The 19,310-nt window shown below is 41.8% G+C and overlaps 1 protein-coding gene across 3 annotated transcripts in view; it reads right to left on the bottom strand.

Moving 5' to 3' along the window:
- Positions 1-425: 425 nt before the first annotated feature.
- lpin2 (lipin 2) overlaps positions 426-19,310 on the bottom strand; it is a 30,776-nt gene continuing 11,891 nt past the window's right edge. Inside the window, exons 2-20 of one of the 3 annotated variants that reach the window (XM_022218136.2) lie at positions 18,916-19,116; positions 16,102-16,197; positions 15,197-15,558; positions 15,001-15,108; positions 14,772-14,898; positions 14,355-14,691; positions 14,160-14,259; positions 13,090-13,277; positions 12,512-12,605; positions 12,347-12,416; positions 12,165-12,257; positions 11,927-12,009; positions 11,430-11,580; positions 11,022-11,170; positions 9,492-9,578; positions 8,833-8,985; positions 7,526-7,640; positions 4,513-4,616; positions 426-3,484 (exon numbers count right to left, since the gene is read on the bottom strand). In XM_022218136.2, the coding sequence (XP_022073828.1) occupies positions 3,340-3,484; positions 4,513-4,616; positions 7,526-7,640; positions 8,833-8,985; positions 9,492-9,578; positions 11,022-11,170; positions 11,430-11,580; positions 11,927-12,009; positions 12,165-12,257; positions 12,347-12,416; positions 12,512-12,605; positions 13,090-13,277; positions 14,160-14,259; positions 14,355-14,691; positions 14,772-14,898; positions 15,001-15,108; positions 15,197-15,558; positions 16,102-16,197; positions 18,916-19,107 (2,754 nt within the window). In that variant the 5' untranslated portion in view covers positions 19,108-19,116 and the 3' untranslated portion in view covers positions 426-3,339. Of the gene's footprint in view, positions 3,485-4,512; positions 4,617-7,525; positions 7,641-8,832; positions 8,986-9,491; positions 9,579-11,021; positions 11,171-11,429; positions 11,581-11,926; positions 12,010-12,164; positions 12,258-12,346; positions 12,417-12,511; positions 12,606-13,089; positions 13,278-14,159; positions 14,260-14,354; positions 14,692-14,771; positions 14,899-15,000; positions 15,109-15,196; positions 15,562-16,101; positions 16,198-18,915; positions 19,117-19,310 lie in introns of all 3 variants that reach the window. The other 2 variants (XM_022218134.2, XM_022218135.2) reach the window with 2 other exon arrangements.

A 19,310-nucleotide genomic window follows, 5' to 3' on the forward strand; every position in this document is an offset into this window, starting at 1 on the left:
CACAACAAGATTGCACAGACGATACAAACTTGGCCGGCTTCAGACACGGCAGGGAAAGACAAGGTTATGTAAAGTGGGTGTGGATGAATTTTCCTTCTCCACACTCCTGAGACTTAGTAATTTTCCAAAGACCGACTGTAAGAACATTTTGGTCTTCAGTATAAGCTCTGTTATCCCTTAGAAAGGGAAAATATCGATTGTAATGTGAAGATCAACAACTAACCGGAATGAATGTTAAGTCATTAATGTTCGTGATATTCAATGGAGGACCTGAGGGACTGAAATTGCAATAACATTAATATCATTAATGTACTGTTAAAAACAAACAATAGGTTAAAAGTTACTCCACTAGCCTGTGGTTACTGTTGAACCTTTTGGCTCTGAATCACACTGGAGATGAGAAAAGCGCAGCACGCATACATGTATTCAGTTAGAAACTTTATTTAATACAAATACGACCACGAGCCACACGGTGTTAGCTTCATTAGGCCTGCTTTTTTCTTCTTACAATGGACTTTGTTCTTTAAACATACTTTCAACACATGTCTATCCAAATCAAACACAGCATACATTTAAGGTATTTCTGTTGGTCAGACACAATCAAATAGCAAGCGATACATCCAAACAAAACAAAACGTAGTCTCACAAAAGATCATACACTTTAGAAGTAATAACAAAAACAAAAAGGCATCAAGACAGAAGAATATGATGATCAGCATATACACCAGATAATTTTCCACAGCACTTGAGTGAGAACAAACAATAAAGACCACATATCCCAGGATCATAGAGGATGAAGTGTGATTCTTTCACACAAGATGCTTTACTTTCATAGAAAGAATGGAATTCCTTTTGCTAACTGTAAGATAAATCTATTTGACTTCACCAAACTTCGGAGAGAACAAGCAAACGAATCAGAGCAAAACACACGTCTTAATCATCACAAAACAATGGAGCGACAGAGCAAACGCACAAACACTTGTGAAATAATGACAACTAATAGCGACAGTCTGGATGTAGCTGTCATCAGAAATTGTGCTTTTTTTTTTGTTTGTTTTTTTAATTAAATGGTGTCGTTTGCTCCTGCTCTTTTAGTCCTCACTAGCACATATGTTCCCGGTACGCTCATGTTGGAGGTATGATTCATGTCATGTCCTTAATCCTACACACATTATGCCAGGGAAGTGCTTCACAAGGCTTCCTCTACAGAGTCAAGTATTTCCTGTTTATATCCTAACAAAGTTTCCAAATTTCTCTTCCTCCGGACACCAGAGGCCCCAAATCAGTCTTTTCTTTCTGACACACACACACACACACACACACACACACACACACACACACACACACACACACACACACACACACACACACACACACACACACACACACACACACACACACACACACCACACACACACACACACACACACACACACACACACACACACACACACACACACACACACACACACATTGAGGCTAAGGGCAGGCTGGGATACTTCACGTCTTTTCAGTGGGCCAAATAAACTTCATTTCGTTTTTCATTCCCACTCTTTGCAAACAATAAATAAAACCCACCTTTCAACCATTACTTGTATCGACATATTTCTGAATAACTGATTTGTCAAAGAGGTAAAACTCTCCGTCCTGCAATAATTGCATACTTCGGTCTACAGTCTATTTAGACTGTCAGTGAAGTGCATGTGGGCGAGAGGTGTGCTGAGTTGTAAGTCTGCGTCTCTGGGTGCAGCTTAGACAAAGTGCCTTGGATAAGTCTTGGTAAAGCCACTGAGGGAACATAAGCAAGGGGTGCACATACTGCCACCCCACCAGCAGCAGCACTCAGTGATTAGGTATGCACACACACACACACACACATTTACATCATCCCACAGTCATCCTACAGAGGACCTCGCAGACGAAAATCCTTCATTTTAAGCTCTTTTTAGATCTGCTTATTTCCACTGTTCTAACTCAAGCGTTTTCTCTTACATTTGCACGCATCTCTTAATACTAAAGCTGAGGATTCTGAGGTTTGCTCAGGAATGTCTATGTGCCTCACGTGTTAAAAGGTTTACTGTTAAACACGGAATACAGGTTGTTGTGGGAGACATGACTAAAGAAAGATTGCACGAGGCTTGGTAGTTACTGTTAAGTGCGTCTTAATCTGTGAGCAAACACAAAATTTGAAGTATTTCCACATTGCATTGGTGATAAATTACTTTTTTTTTAGACAAGCAAAGGCATCACGATAGAAATCAATAACTTAAACATATCAATTATCATAAATAATGACTGCATTGTTAACAAAACACACTTGATTTGCCAGAGCTTGTAGAACAAAAAAAAAAACATATTTAAATAACAGCAAGACAATATACCATGAAGCTGCTTCATTTGTTTTTAAGTCACAACTAACTGTGCATCTTCGCATACTTGGCAAAAGAATATCCCTGGTATGACCTTGAATATTAACAATACCCACCGTGACTCACTGAGTAGGAAGGCCGTAACCTCTCCGGGGGGAAACGTGGTCAAGTGAAATCTGTTCTGCCAACAGTGAACTAATGACCACAGTCAGTCAGGAGTCAGTGGTGTCTGGGAAACTGAACACCAACTGTCGCGGTCCTGCAGCGGCTTACTAAATTTGGTTGGTATAATCTGTTATTTCCCAGCCACTGTGACTGGTTTACTTTTTTCACCAGAATAAAGCTTCCAATTAAGGGCTGGATACGTTCATCTAGGACAACTTAGCAGCCACGGCACATATGACCAGCACATGACTGCTGCCTGCTGTTGACTGCGTGTTCTGTTTTAATTAGCAGTGTTTTGTTTTGTTTTTTTTAAGATAAAGGGTGTCATGTAACACTTTGTTCTTCACTGCTCAGACTCTTCTTCCTCGTGGGGCTTCTGTTGCACCCCTCAAGGCGAATACAGACCTATAAGTTAGAGATTTACAGAGATCAGATGGGTTGTCAATCACCGTTCCTGCATAGTGACGTTGACTACAGAGTAGTGACGGGGCAGAATGCTTTCACAGGCAGGCATTAGTTGGCGATTAGTCTCTTGTCTCCCAGGGATAAACCTTTCAGGGGATAATAATCTGGATTTTACTCTAATAGTAATAATCTCCTCTCATCTCTAATAGGAAAATACATGTTACCAGCTTAATGTATTTATAGTCATAACCCTGTTACTGTGTCGCACGAACTAAAGAGTCGTGTGTCTGAGTACTATGGAGGGAAATCCGGGTTCCAGTCCACGTGTGTTCAGGAGATGCAACCGAGTGCACAGTTCAATCACAAGCACACGTATACCTGCGTATCCATCAGTGCGAGATCAGAGCAGTTCGTCTGGGTTGATGGCAGGTATCGGCTGTCTCCAGTAACAGAAAGAGCTGTACTCTGGCATTACAAAGGCCTCGTTCTGCTCCTTACTCAACAGAGGGAACACATGCTCCACCAGCTCGCTGAGTCTGCCATAACTGCAGAGGAAAGATGGAATGAGAGATGGAATGGGACAGATGGAAGGAGAACAGCAACAACCAGTGAGAATTAAAAACTAAAATCTGCAACAATTAGACTTCAAACTAGCTAGTGATCAAGCAAAATGAAAACCACTCAATAACAGGATTCCTAAGCAGGTTTTAGAAGGTGTACTAATTTATTCAAGGTCCCATATTGTCCTCTTCTCCCCTCCAAAAAAAAAAAAATTTGTTTTTCAATCTTCAGCTCCCACCAGTGCAAAGATGGTTCATTTTAACACGACTGTGTAACACTTGGTGCAATCATTTTACACAGATTTCTTTTCTTACTGGCTCGTAAAACAGACACCATTTAGGAGAGGCATGGTTCAAGGAATGACAGTATTAGGAATCTCTATATTCGCACAGCTTGGATTTTACATCTTCAAGTTTATAAATCACATAAAATGCAATTAATTAGATTTTTACCATATGGGACCGTTAGAAAACCTCAATACCATACACAAGTCTTACGCTGAATTTATTTCTCCATGTTACTTGGGGACAAACTTGCAAACTGTGGAAAGCTAGAATGAATTTCAAGTTGTGTTCCTAGTCAGCTGACAAATTTAAGTCCAATATTCACTCTCCTTTTCACTGTGTTTAGTTCGGCACCAGCTCCTGAGGGGACTATCTATCTCTGAAGCTGCTAAATGCCCCACTGTGTTTACCAGCTTGTCTGTAAGTTCATCTGTGTTTGGTTTGCTGCTGGGCAGGCAGCAAACAGTCAGTTGCTGGGCAGGCAGCAAACAGTCAGTTGCTGAGTTGCTTTTTATTTTTTTCGCCTTCTCTGCGTTAAAAATGGGGTAAATGGTGTAAGGTGGAAAACCAACACACTGAGCTGAAAAATGCTAAAATAATTGATTTGGGAGTTTTTTTTAACTGTCACTAATTTGTACCAATGACTGCAAACCAGGACTAACTGTGATGGCAGTTCTTTTGTATCCTAACGACTGGCGTGAAACAGAAAGGATTAGTAATAAACTTACGATGACTTGTTGCCCTTGGTCTGCTCCTGGATCAGCTCTCCTTTGGGGTTAACTGTGAAGATCCTACACACTGGAACACCGACCTCCTTGTAGGCAAACACATCCTGTATAGAGACGTGATGGTTAAAGCACAGCAACACGGCCGGCAGGACTCATGACACATACAAACTCAAGTTCGTTTTTCAGGTGTTGGTGTTCATTAGTACAGCACAGGCATGTATTTTCAATTGTGATCATCTAGAATCGCACTTCAACTCCCCGCCAAAAGTATTGGAACAGTGAGGCCAATCCCTTTCTTTTTGTTGTAGAATGAAAACATTTGGATTTGATGTCAAAAGACGAATATGAGACAAGCGATTGACATTTCAGGTTTTACTTCCAGATATTTACATCAAGACAACATTATTTGTAACAGAACACCAATTTTTTAGTTTCGATGAGAAAAAGCATAGGAACAGAAAGACTTAAAACAGAGTTTTAGTTGCTTGTTTTGGGGGGTTACTCCCTTCAGTCTGCTCTTTAGCAGTCAAAATGCAGCTCTATAGAGTTTAAGTCTGGAGCTTGAACTCCAGACTTAAGTCTGATGAACTTAAGTGGGCCCCTGAGTTCATCAGGGGCCCTGATGAACTCCTTCATTGTTTTGGCAGTACGTTTTGGGTTATTATCTTGCTTCACAATGAAGGATCTCCCAATCAGTTTGGTTACATCTTTCTTTAAACTGGCAGACAAAATGTTTCTGTAGACTTCTGAGTTCATTTTGCTGCTGCCATCATGTGTTCTATCATCAGTGAAGATAAATGAGCCCATCCAGAAGAAGCCATGCAAGCCCAAGCCATGACATTACCTCCACTGTGTTTCATAGATGAGCTTGTATGTTTGGGATCATGAACAGATCCTTTCATTCTCCAAAATTTAGCCTTTCCATCACTTTGGTAAAGGTTCATCTTTGTTTCATCAGTCCATAAAATTTTGTCCCAGAATATTCAAACCTCATCTCCAGCCTGGCCTTCCTGCTCTTCTTGCTAATGAGTGGTTTGCATCTTCCAGTGCAGCCTCTGTAGTTTTGTTCATGAAGTCTTCTGCCAACAGCAGATTGTGATACCTTCACTCCTGCCCTCTGGAGGTTGCTGCTCACGCCACTAACAGTTGTTTTAGGGGTTTTCTTTACAGCTTTCACAATGTTTCTGTCATTAACTACTGCTGCTTTCCTTTGTCTACCTGTTCAACATCTGTTACTTAGTACACCAGTGGTTTCTTTCTTCTCCAGGACATTCTAAATTGTTATACTGGCTGTGACCAATGTTTGTGCAATGGCTCTGATTGATTTTCCATCTTCTCTCAGCTTCACAATTGCTTGTTTTTCACTCATAGACAGCTCCCTGGGTTTCATGTTGGTTAAACTTCTAACTACAGATGCAGTCTGCACAGGCAAAACCCAAATCCGAAACTGAACGTTGACATTGAGCGCTATTTATTCTTTGAATAATCAATGTAATAGGATGCGCCAAGGCAACAAAACACTAGCCTAGCCGCGCTAGACCCAGCTCTTACGACGCAAGGGTCTAGTTATCCTTGGTAAGCCTCGAGGCTGGATGCTCCTAAAACTGGCCGACTGAAAGCCAGTGACTGTATTTGCTCGTGGATAATGCAAATCACTGCGGTGAACCCGGTTAGAACTCCAAATGAAGAAGCGAATCACCATGAAGTGTAGAGTCAGAAGGCGGGCGTAACTAAGTGACGACAGAGGCGCGACGATTCTGACAGAAACAACCGGAAACAACTAGCCTAGCCGTGCTAGACAACACACGGCAACGAATTTAATTCTCTGCCAGGGTCGACAACAAAAACGACAACAGTCGTTGAGCTCCATTAGCACCGACTCGGAATAATCTTTCTGTTAACATGTCTGTAATATGCTTGAGCTTCACCCATTGACTGTATAAATAAGGCTTCACCGAACTCCTGCATCCTCTGATTTCCGGCGCTCTCGGAACTACGTCAGCCTATTCGTTGCGCTGACTGGTTGTACACCTACCCAATTGCTGCAGAGTGATTTGAAAGACAACCTTTTAGCCCGCCTCCCTCCCTGTCGAGAGTAACTAGACCCTTACGTCATAAGAGCTGGGTCTAGCGCGGCTAGGCTAACAAAACACATCTGTCAGTCATATGTTCCATTAAAATGGGTGGGCTCAAACGAAAGGTGCTACCTTCTAAGTTGTGTATCAGACCCAGATGCAAATTCCTGGAAATAAAAGCTGAAATGTTGATCTCGTCTCATATTCATTGTTTGATGTTAAAATCAAATGTTTTCAGTCTACAGCAAAAAGAAAGGAATTTGCCTCATTGTTCCAATACATTTGGAGGGGAGTGTATTTGTTTCCTCTTTGATAAAGTATGTCAATGATAAATGTAATTTATGTGGGGTAAAATTACTGACAGGACCCTTAGCAGGCGTCACAGAACACATTTGATTATGTAATTCTCAGAAAGTACCCTTTCATACACAATACACACTAGTGTAAAGTGAAGTTAGGGCGTTAATAACGTCAGCCACAGATTTCCTGTTTGTGTTCCACCTAATGCATGTAATGGCAAAATTTCTAGACTGAATGTTTTGGTGGGCAAAAGCATGACTGTGTATGTTTGTGTGTCTTTATTTTTTGTTTTGTTTTCTTTGGTGACAGATGGAGACAGACAGATTTTTGATGGCTGACCGAGTGCTTCATCTGGGTGTTGGTGTTTATGCAGCTGAAGATGGGATGCTGTGCCCAACTTGAGCTCCCTTGCACAGATGTAGTCACATGGAATCATACTCTGCTGGTGACCTCAGCTCAGGTTCAGCCCATTACTGATTTCACATGTTTGTGTATGCTAGCTGATAGCCAAAAGTGTCATGTTGATTTTACAATACATCATGACTGCATCAGCTTCTGGAAAACACGGCTAACTGACAGGTAATAACGAGCACTTTAAAGTCTGACAGTCTGACATCTTCAAACATGCATTAACTCACATTAGCTCTATTCCCAAAGGCGGCGTAGAATGGCTGCTTGTTATGCTGGAACAGGTTCTTGATGTCTGTAAGGCATTCAATCTTGAAGATCTCTGGTTTCTTCTCAATGACCTCCCTGTAGAACAGACCGTTTCATTAGAGCGGTGCACATGCATGTCCTTATCATGGGTCAAGTCTGAGTCAGAATTAGCACATTGTTATATTGCCTAAAACTTCTTTCATACAGTAAATTTAAATGACATTTTGCTTCTTTTCTGCACATACAACAATGGTGTATATGTATTTTCAGAACACCCAAAGGTACTCTAAAAATATTCTTTAATATCAAGTCAAGCTTTTGTGATGAGTCAACATCCTCAACAAAACTATTAACGACACAAACAGTTTACTTGAGGTATACAAATCAAATAACTATTGCCTTTGTTAGGAATTTGGCAAAAATTACAAATATGCCCACATGGCACACAGAGGCCTGTATATTTACTATACGTGTTGGATGCATATTTAAGCCAGAAGGCAGAACTTGGGCACGGTAATTTAGCGACGCTAACAAGTCATTGATATTTATGTCATTGCAAAGCTAGACACTCAGACGACATGTATAATGTTGGATTAACTAGACATTAACACATGCTATTACAATTCATAGGGACAACTGTTGCCAAGCTCCACAATGGATCCCTTCTGCATCTTTTGCATCAATCCCCAGCTAAATTGTGGAATAAATGCAAAGACACTTATAATGTCGCTTGGAAGGAGATCATTTAGACAACTGATTGTCTTCATCCATAATTTTCCATCAAAAACTCACATCTAAACAACAATTAATCCCCCAAATCTCCTGAATCCAACTAGCTAATTAATGTGCATGTCAATCCCACATCAAAGACGACGCTCTGAGGGCTTTCTCCATTTCCTGTCTCTGAAGAAACAACTCCCATCTGCGACTGTGACAGTCGGACAACTGACTATATTTCTAAGAGCTGGAGGAAAGGCTACCGAGACAGTTAACATCTTGTTAGTTATGAATTCATGAGCCTGAGTTTTCTGTATCCTTGATAGCCACGGCATATGAAAGGCCTATTACAGGGAGTGAGACGTTGTAGAGCGAGGAGGATTTTGATACTGAGAAATTTGTGGATATTTAATGTGAAATTAGGTTTGCAGACAAAAAGGATTTAAATTTGAAGGGAGGGAAAAATGGAATTTAAAATCAGAATTAAGATTGGGGGATAAGGAGGATTTAATGTATGTGATGGGTTTATGATACTGAGACTGGGAACCATTTCTAGCACGTGTTACTGTACCTGTGGAAAGCAGAGAAGAGGCTGCTGGGAGAGAGCATTAGAGGTCCACGGGGCAGGATGGTGCCGCCATCGTTGACCCACTGCAGATAACCTCTTGTCATGTCTGCCATGCCAATAGCCCGAGCTGAGCAGTACAGGAACTTGTAGCCATTCCTGTCGATGGGGACAGCAGCACTGATTAACGATTGTTCCAATATATAATATTATCATGACCATAATAGCAAGCACTAAGAATAGCATTCTAATTAGATTTCTTCTACTGGTTGCTCTCATAATGTGCGGAAGTGACAACGCGTCGATGAAAATTTTACAGAGGAAGGATTCTACTTACAACCTCTAACTGTGCTCAATATAGTCCTTGTGATCCTTTGTGCATTTAATTTTCTCTTCTATGAATGACAAAAGTAGCCAAGACAGTTCCAGACTTCAGATGAACACTCAAAAAAGGAACTTCAGTAAGAGATGTATTCGAGCAATGACGAGATTAACGGTGTTTTTAGTTTCTGGAATAATTCGAACTTAATTACATTTAAACTTACTGAGTCATCCACCTCAGAGCACCCCACGCAAACACCAAGAGGAAATATGAATTCCACAGAAAGCCAATTGGGCATCAAACCCAGAAAGTCTGTGGTTTATCAGTGTTGTTGTGCACTTACTCAGCTACTGAGTGGTAGAGCTTGGCAATGCCCTGGTGGGTCCAGTCCTTCCCCAACTGTGGAAGGATCTGTCCAAATACATCTGACCTAAAACAATAAACACGAACAAATATTAAAGACAAACAAATAGGGACACCCCTATCTGCCAGGCACATCACTGAGAAATTTTTAAAAATGCAGCAGATGCAGACTACAATTCTACAATTTCATTTAGCAGACGCTTTTGTCCAAAGCGACATACAACACAAGCAAGAAAGACTAAAAGAGTCCGCGAACAAATGTGCATGAAAGAAAATACAGCACATTGGTAGCACAGACTGGCAAAAGAGGTCATATAAAGCAGCATACTTTACCATTTTATCATTTAATATAGAACATTAGGGATAGTTCTCTACTAATGAGGATTACCAGCCCATGAGGGTGGCACTGTCTCACCCTCAGCTTATGGCTGTATGTGCTTGCAGACTGAAATGTAAATGGGCTCATTATAGTCCCTGCACTCTTTACTCTGTTAGTCAAAGAAAGCCACATGTCACAGGTTGGCCAAAGGGGTCACAGATATAATAGGCTGCAGTCAGTTGGGAGCTGTCTGATGTTGACCACCTATGAACCTCAGAGTGGGCGTCATGAAGGCAGCAGACGTCAGTTTTGGTTCAAAAGAGATACAACAGGCTTTAGGATAATTAAATAGCTTAACATAAATAGAACTGGATTACATCTGTACATAATATCTACGGTTTGAGAAGGACTTGAACATATCCACGGCAACAAAGTTCATCAGCACAAATGTCAAAGATAGGAAAAGATCTCTTAAAACCTGTTCTCATCTTTTTTTTTTAAATTTAACCTCAATCAATCAGATTTTTTCAAATATGTATCTGACTGTTCATTGATTTGTGGGCTTCAATCTGAGGTAATCATACTAGTCATACCATAAGGAGACCTATTTCAAAGTATGTGGGCAATTTACAGACGTGTGGGACTTTAAAACACTTGCTATTGCGTGAATTGCTTACTTTTCTGCATAATGGATGTTTACAGAAAATGATCCAAGACTGGTGCAATCGGTGCTTACGTGATTTGCCTCATGATTTAAAATTAGATCCACAAGGTGAAACAGCCCTCTACAACAGATGAGTTTGAATGACAGCTACATGGATTACTCCCCATGCTAAATCAATATTTAGAATTTACTAGAAATATTTTATGAGCAGGCAGCTAAGGGAAAGCACCTAAACAAAATCTTAAACCAGTAGAGTAGAAGGCTAGAACAATGTAATATGTTGCAACAATAACACAGTAATTTACTGCGTAGTGCAACACTGCCCACAATCATCACAGCTGATTACATAGAAGATCAATTTTCCCCTCGATTCATATATGTGCACACTCGTTTGAAGCCGCAGTTTTGTTCTCCAATAATGAACATTATGTAGCAACATACATGTACAAAAAATGCCACAGTAGTCTGACATAATTACTCAGCTTGGAGGAGTTATGAATCTTTTGTGAGTGATTGGATGCCCGTACTTGGTGATGGTGCCATCAATGTCAGAGATAATGACTTTGTCATCCCAGTTCCACAGGTAGATGGTGCCCTCACAGCGGCATGTCCCCTGGTATTGGGTAGTGATGCTAAACGTCACATCATTTGGTCCCTCCTTCAGTTTTAGACTGGCCTGGAAACACAAGGAAATCTGTGAAGGCATCTGCAAACAGCCGATTTCATTCACTAAAAGGTATTCCAACAAATTAGCCATCACCCTAGAATACAATTTGTTTGCCACAGTACAAAGAACGTGCACAGGCCTTTAGTGCCCCCTACAGACTACAGTCAGAGATAACACTATGCAATTCATTGCCAGCCAGCAGAGGGAACTCTAAGCTACCAAATAAACCATTTGTACTCTTTGTAAACATGTTAGACAAAGTACTTACAATCTGATCAGAAGACAGGCGTAGTGACTTTCTGTAAGTGTGGGGGCTGGGATGGTGCTGGCTTTCTCCTGGATGCAGTCTCTCTTGACAGGATGCAGCACTCACCTCCTTGGACTCTTCATCGCTGGATGAATCTCCCACTTTAGGCCTACTGGACAACATCGCAAGTTATGGTTGGATATTTGTTCTGATTCATAATTATCTGCAATGTGAAATGCTGGCACAAAACCGCTACATACAAAACATGCATTGCATTGCACAGCATGTATCTGTATTGAGACTTAGCAATGTCTATTTCCATACAATTCTGACCTGAAACTGTTTACATTCATTAAATGTCACTTTACATATATACATCATTCATGATATGCCTGTTTAATCTTAAAAAAAAGCCTTTGTTCACCAATTCTATCCTCTGCCCAATATTATAGTCTGATGAGCCAAACTACTGCATTACTTGACAGCACACATATCAGTAAATCCTTGGAATCACATACGGTAAGGCCAGCGTCTCCTGAGACATGGAGGGCCCTTCCTCTTCCAAATGAGACTCCTCCTTGGTTTCAAGTTTAGTCTCCGACTGGAGGAAGGAAGGAAAGAAACAAATCTCTGGACAATTAGCACAATTAAGAAATGAGATTCAAAAATGCAACAGTGGGCATAATGATGTTCCTAAAAAACTGAAATTGATAGCAGTCCATTTTCAGTTTTGAGTACTTCTGGTAACATGCACACCTGCTTGATTGAACTATCCGCCCTCTTTCGCCAGAACCACCAGCGGCCTGACTTCTTTGGCATTTTCTCCTTCACCCAAGCCTCCTCTGTAGCCTGACATTAACAAGACGACAGTTAACGGTGAGGTAAGTCCTAATATACGATGGCCCATGCAGAATGAACTGAACAAAGTGCTGAATTACCTTTGGTAAATTCTTCTGAAATGCTTGTAGACTTAGAATCAAGGGTGCAGCTAGTGTCCAGTTATAATATCTGAGAGCACACACCATAGATAACACACGATAAGGGTCACACATTTAAAACACCTTCTTGTACATTTCCATTGTGAAATAAAAATGCATACGTACCTATTTCCTATCTTTACTACCAGGTTGGGGTTATCTATAATTGCTGGGTTTTCAGCAAATTCATGATAGGTGATGATATGCTCCATGAACCTTTCTGCAAACACAGAGAGGAGAGGAAGACTAATTAAAGACAGCAGATGATAAGGTCAGTGGTGGTGAAGCTTAACATCTTACTACACAGAAAGGTCACAAAACTTTTTCTACATTCAGCCACAGCTTCTAATACACACTTCCAGAAGAGTACATATATATATTTAATTTACTGACAGATGAGAGATCAGAGAGACAAACAAGAGAAATTGAGATGTAAATGTTACCGATTTTCAAATCCGGTAAAATGGAAACTGGTTATAGACATGGCTAAACATACCAAGACATTCTTTTAAAAACAATTCGTTGATAAAAACAGCCTTCAATAATAGTAGCTAGATAACTCCCTGAGTGGATAATACAGTTTAGAAACTTTGCAGTTATGTAACAGATTTAGCTGGATGCCTCTACTGGCTGGGGAGAGCTTTCTGTCTTCTATAAAAGTGCATTTTCGGCTGCATTTTTTATGAGGTGTCATTCTCGTGTACCTTTGGATATTTCGGCATTTTCTGTGAGGCCTCCACACAGAGACAGGGTGACGTCAGGGAGGTCACTGGCTGAGTCAGACAGACACTCTGTCCCGCTGTCAGCTGCAGCACTACCCACTGACTGTGGAGACTGTGAGCCGGAGCGCATCTCTGAGTCCATCCAGTGTTTAGTCGCCGCTTCAGATTCACTACAGCAACAAAAGTGAAGAGAAAAACAAAAAAGTACATTATGGAATTGGACTTTAAAGATTTCAGTGTTGTTTTACAAGAAGGCTGTTTTCCCTCTCATTGTTCAGTTTTACAATAGAACACTATGCATTTCAGGGTTCTCGCCAGGATTTTTTTCAGCGTAACGGCAGGTCCTCCTGCACGCGCGCAATAAACTGGAACGCGCATGTGCAATAGACGAGAACGGGTCAATCAACAGGAAAGTACGGCTGAGGTGGGGAGACATAAATTAACCTAGATAGGCACCCAGTCGATTTAAAACAAACGCACATGGCGTTATCTGTCAAAATAACAGCGCAGCGGCCCGAATCACAGTGTTAACCCTTCCTGTTCGGCCCGTGGTCAGGAAGCCCGGGGTTAACCCCCTTCACTTCCTCAGCAGCCGTAGAGGCAAAGACACAGGAGCCCAGCCGTATCGAAGAACACTGCAGCCTTTATTGTCTATCAACAGTGGCTGAACCGCACAGTAAGGCCAACCAAGTAACTACACACCTCTCCACCTCTACCGCCTGCCGTCTCGGGATGTATTCAAGGTAGCTTGGACATCTCGCTCTGCCCCTCTCTCCCACACACACACACGCTGCTCTCTCTCCCTCTCTCATGACGGAGCCACACACTCTCATAACAACAGCGTAATCTTTGAAATGCGCTGGCGTAGCGGCCCTAATCACAGCGTAATCTTAGTGTAACAGGCCGTTAAGACTGCGTAACGGCCCGTTAGACAGTGTAACGGGCCGTTATGACAACGTAATGGGCCATTACGCTGAAATGCGCTGGCGAGAACCCTGCATTTTGTATCTTAGAAAAGGTCAAGTAATTAGGTGGCTCTTTCACAAGCTAACCTCTTGGGAAAATATCGTGCAGCAACATCAGGTTCAAGTACATTCAGGTCATCTAGGTAGATATCCTCAGGACCCTGATGCTGGCTCCTCTTTGGGACACCTGCATTCAACAACAGAATTAGTTATGACCTAATGTATAACCAGTGCTAACCAGGACTTGAAGATAAAGATCCAGAGGACAGCCATTTAACATACCTTTCTTCTTTGAGGGCGAATCACTCTGTTGGCTGTTGGACGGGGTAGATGTTGTCACATTGGGTGGCAGAACATCCAGAGGTTCTGGGGGAGTGACAGGACTCACGGAGGTCATAGTACTGACAGGTGACAGTGGACTGACAGGCGTTACAGTGGTAATAGGAGTGCGTGGCTTGGGCTTCACAATGGTACAAACTGAGGAGGAGGCCCCTTCTTCCTTTTCAATCTCTGTTTCATTTTCCATGGCCTCAGAGCTGAGGATGACGCGAAAGTGCGTGCTCTCTGACGGGGTGATGGTCACTGTCTTTAGTAGTTCTGGTTTGTCTTTCTTGGTGATCTGGATATTGGATATATAAGTTACTGTGATGATAAGTACACTGACTGCTACTTTGAGCTTCAGTGGAAAGAAGTGCTTACCCTGGTTGTTTCTGGAAACTCTCCCCAGGTCCATTGCATGTGGGACTCAGCTCTGAGCAAGCTCTCTGAAGGTCTCATCACCAGTTCCGAGTCACTGTTTGGGGAGAAGGCCTGAGACAACCCATGACTAAAGAGGCAGATAAAGAAACACAAACAATGAGTAAGATAGAGGCAGTTTACATATCTATGCGACAGCTTGTTAACAGCTCTATTTCATGTAAATACATACCTGTCATTTGCTGGCCAGTCCCCATCAGACATTGGATAACCATCAAGATTGTGTCTGGCTGCAGGTAATTTAGGGTCAACGTCACGCATTGTCGTCACTGAAGGTGATCTAAATCCAGAGAGCAAAAGACACATTTCAATTAACTGTCTGTCTATAAAAACAAATCCTGGCTACAACAACAAGATCCTGCACTTACCTTGAGACATGTGCTGCAGCTTCCTCATCAGAGCTCATGTCCATCTCAAAGATCTCTTCACTTTGCCCAGCGCTGGACATAGCAGCAGTTGTAGCAGCAGGTGTGTTAGCAGCAACAGCATTCGCAGTAGTGACTGACATCGGTGGGGTCAGTTCCTCTCTTCGAGGGTCCCCTTTGTGCTTCTTTCTCCGTCGTTTCTTCTTTTTTGTGGCCTGGGTGCTGGGAGCAGGAGGCTCCGGTGGGTCCTCTGGGTCAACAGGGTCATCTTCCAGATCTTTTGGTGCCCTGTGCTCCACTTCTGAGATCCAGAACAGATGACTCTCAGTGGGAATTGGAGAGGTGGCCAGGTGGGCAGGGACAATCTGCTAAAATAAGAATGCATGAACATTAGGCTTACACTGTCTACAAGCAAAAGCAGAATTAATGATACCGAGAGTCTGCATAGAGACTCAGGTCACATAGAGCAGGTTGTCACTGCTGAGCTGTCACAATAAGAGCTCTGGCCGCTTCAGCAAAAGGCCACTCTTCAAATTTAGCTACTACACAACAATGGAGTAATTATTTCCTCACTCCAACATTACCATACCATTGTACTTCAGAACTGTTGTAGGTATTAAGCAAAGGCACCCTAAGACAGAGTCTCTGTTGTGTGCAGAGTGTGTCACAAAAATATGTGTGCAGAATTTTTTTGAACTCAGTTCTTCAGACATTTTGCTGCTATGCCAAAACACAAAGGAAGAAGACAAGTATCTCGTTTAGAAACCACACAAAAAATTAGACATCTGGGAAAGATGTTGCCACCGATACATAACAGAAAAGGACAAGCAGTTTTACTTCACAAAGTACTAGCAATCTTAATTAAACTTTGTGTCCTTCATAGGTATTGTTATTTCTGACATGCTTACATTGAGCTGCTCAGCTTCCTGGACGAAAAAGGCCTCTCCATTGTCGCCAAGCTTCATATGCAGGTCTACGGGCTCTCCATTCACCTCGATGTCGATCTGAAAAAAAAGATGGCAGAAAACACAAACTGACAAATCTGGGCCAACATGAACACTGACAATTTAATGGTACAGTCAATGTAATGTTTGATGATTAGTTGTCTGCTAATCTGAGCATCTATCACCTATAGATGTTTTTTTCCCCTATTTAATTGGTTTAAACACAAACTGGGTCTTGTTTTATTACAATTGCATTATTTTGTCAGACCACATAGAAGGCCTGTAGTTACTACCAGCCCTGTCTGTCTCCCAAAGCTTTGACTAAGGAAACTTATTAAGTGTATGGGTCTTCTGGGCTTGCATTCTATGGAGCCTGCCAACAGAACAAGGCCATTCATGTTTGCCAGGCAAACCCCAGTGGACCAGGAGCCATTCAGAAACTTGACACCACAAATGAAAAAAACAGGTCACGTCTGGCCAAGACTACAGAGGAGGCAGACTCTGACTCACAAGTGCTGTGCAACCTGAAACTAAATCATCAATATTCATTTGTAGCCAATGTCCAGCAGAATAATCTCTTTTTCTTCCCGTGCATGTGATCTGTTGTGTTGTATCTTTCCTTTTGCTGGTGCCCTTTACTGCTGCTGTGGTTTCTCTGCAGCCTCAAGATTTAATTTCACCCCCTCAGGGTTGCTAAGGGGAATTTATGTGTGGCAGTGGCTGGGAATTTCAATACTCAATTAAAAATGAGCAATACTAAATGAGGGTCTTCTTCAGCCTTACACAGTTGGTCACAGGTTAGATTCACTTGAGTGGCTGTGGTGTGGATTTGTCAACACCATGCTGGATTACTGGAATTATTGCAGGCAATGGCTGTCTGCAGATGCTCAAAATTGAAGCTGAGTGTTGGGGTATTTGTCTCTGACAGCAATAGGAAATCTGGCTGTAGAAGCTCATATTCAGCTCCAGCCAACAGAACAAAAATGGAAGGGAAGAAATACTTATGCATAGCTGCGTTTAATTATTATCCCAAATGTTTTTTAGAACTTCAGGACTTTAAAAACATTTCTGATTGCCAACCAAAATGACTGGTGTATGGGGACAGGCACCGTATCCACAGCCAAAATTTAATTAGTATTTGGCTGTCAGCTGCAGTTGAATCCCCACTCTGAATTTTACAGAATGTCTGCATGTCAGGAACAAATATCACATCATTAATTTGGTCCAGCAACTTCTAAAAATATACATATTTAGCAACATCCATCAAGGCTCCGATAAGTGATCTTAGGGACATATGCATAGCTGCTCGTTACACAACTGCCCCTGCTGAGGCCTTTCTCTTCACGTTTCCTCCCTCTCCCACGCATTCAAGTTGTAGAGCTGTTGCCATAGAAACCACTCATTCATTCCTCCCCTCTGAGCCCATCTACATTCTGGGTAGGCAGTGAGACCGTGTTAGTCCCCCACAAATCATTATCCTCTCTGGTCCACCAGCAAGTAAATAAGCTTTCCTTCAAGGCAATGCACAACATAACTGTTCTAAGAATAGAAGCCAGGACAAGTTCACCATTCATACTGGTGTTTTGCAAAACTTATTGAATTATAACCTCTGTCTGATTGTAGCCATTACTAATTGCCAACGGAACAGCAAGAAATATTCAGAACCTTTACATAGGATGATAAATCTAAGTAATTGCTGCATATGTAGCTCTACATTTCTATACTATTTAAGCACTACTACCAAAATAGACTAAACCTGCTCTTCCACCCCATCAATTAGGCCAACACAGACAGTCTACAAAAATGCTATTTCCCCAAGTGCGAAGTGGGTGCTAATAATAACACCACTGTTCCTCAACCTTGATTCACTGAATCTCATGTCGAGGCAAGAGTATACAGTAAGAACCACCATCAGTGAGGGAGAACATCCAAAATATGCTCTGCGAACAAAACCGTTCCCTGAATGATTCATCATCTGTGATGGCTGGGCTCAATATTTATTAAGTACCCGCATCGGAACTGTGACATCACATGCCTTTTTCTGAGCCCAGTGTGGGGAAATTTCATTGAAGAAAATTAATATGGAGATGCTAATAAAGCACACTTTATACATAGTGAAACTGTTATGACAAGTAATCTAATCACAAAAATAAACGGCCATCTTTGAAGTTGCACTGGAGTAACCTAAAGTAAAGTTTCTAAAAACCTGAGAAAGTAATATGACTTATGTTGGACACGGTGTTATGCAGTAGTCACAATCTTTGCCAATGTTTGAAAGACTACTCAATAGACTTAACACTGCACTTGTAGAACATTGGCAGACCCACGATGGGCAGTTTTTTAAAAAAGGAAATCATTGCAGAAGAACTAGACACGTTTATTTTTAGATCTCACAGAATTCTTTATTGTCAAAACCTTGCACCTACGTTTCCCATAATGCCAGTGAGTCAGCAACAAATCATTCAGTCAGAGATTCAGACGTGCTATGCTAGTAGCGGCTAACAACGTATCTTGCCACTGTCCTCAAGCACAGAGGAGTCTACAAAGGTCTGTATGGGAATTCCAAACACAAATATGGTCTTATTACTGTCAAATTTGAGCTCTGTATTGCTTGTTTGAAAGGAAGCAAAACATTTTACGGTTGGCATGTACTATTTCTGTCAAACGTGCATTTAGCAAATGTAGGTAAACTGAATTGATACATCTTTGTCAGAAGTTCATTGCTTCAACATGTCAGTGAAAGCAAATCACAATTTAAAAAAAAAACAAAAAACTCACCACTTTCTCTTTAGAGCGCAGTACACCCAGCTTCCCGAAGCGCACGTGAAATGGTGAGCACTGGTAGGTGCCATCTCTCTGGCGGACAACCACAACATCAATACAGCCTGACAGTGTGGCCTGATTAATGCCCTTGTACAGCTCTTTGACGGTGACCAAGACCTGACCCGCCAGCTGCCCCACGTAGTTCATGGTGTCCGCCTGGATGGGGATAAAAAAACAGAAATATCAGCTGAGTTTACGGAAAGACAGGATGAGGGCGTATTGTTCAGTCAGTGTCCAGATATAAAGACTGCTGATAAGTTGTGAAATCTACAAGTTTTTCCACTTCATTTCCCTGACATTCTTGCAGTTTGTCCTCTGCTGTGGCCTCTTAAGTACGCTCTTTCAGACAG

Source organism: Acanthochromis polyacanthus, chromosome 9 (genome assembly GCF_021347895.1).
Source record: "Acanthochromis polyacanthus isolate Apoly-LR-REF ecotype Palm Island chromosome 9, KAUST_Apoly_ChrSc, whole genome shotgun sequence".
Classification (NCBI taxonomy): Eukaryota; Metazoa; Chordata; class Actinopteri; family Pomacentridae; genus Acanthochromis; species Acanthochromis polyacanthus.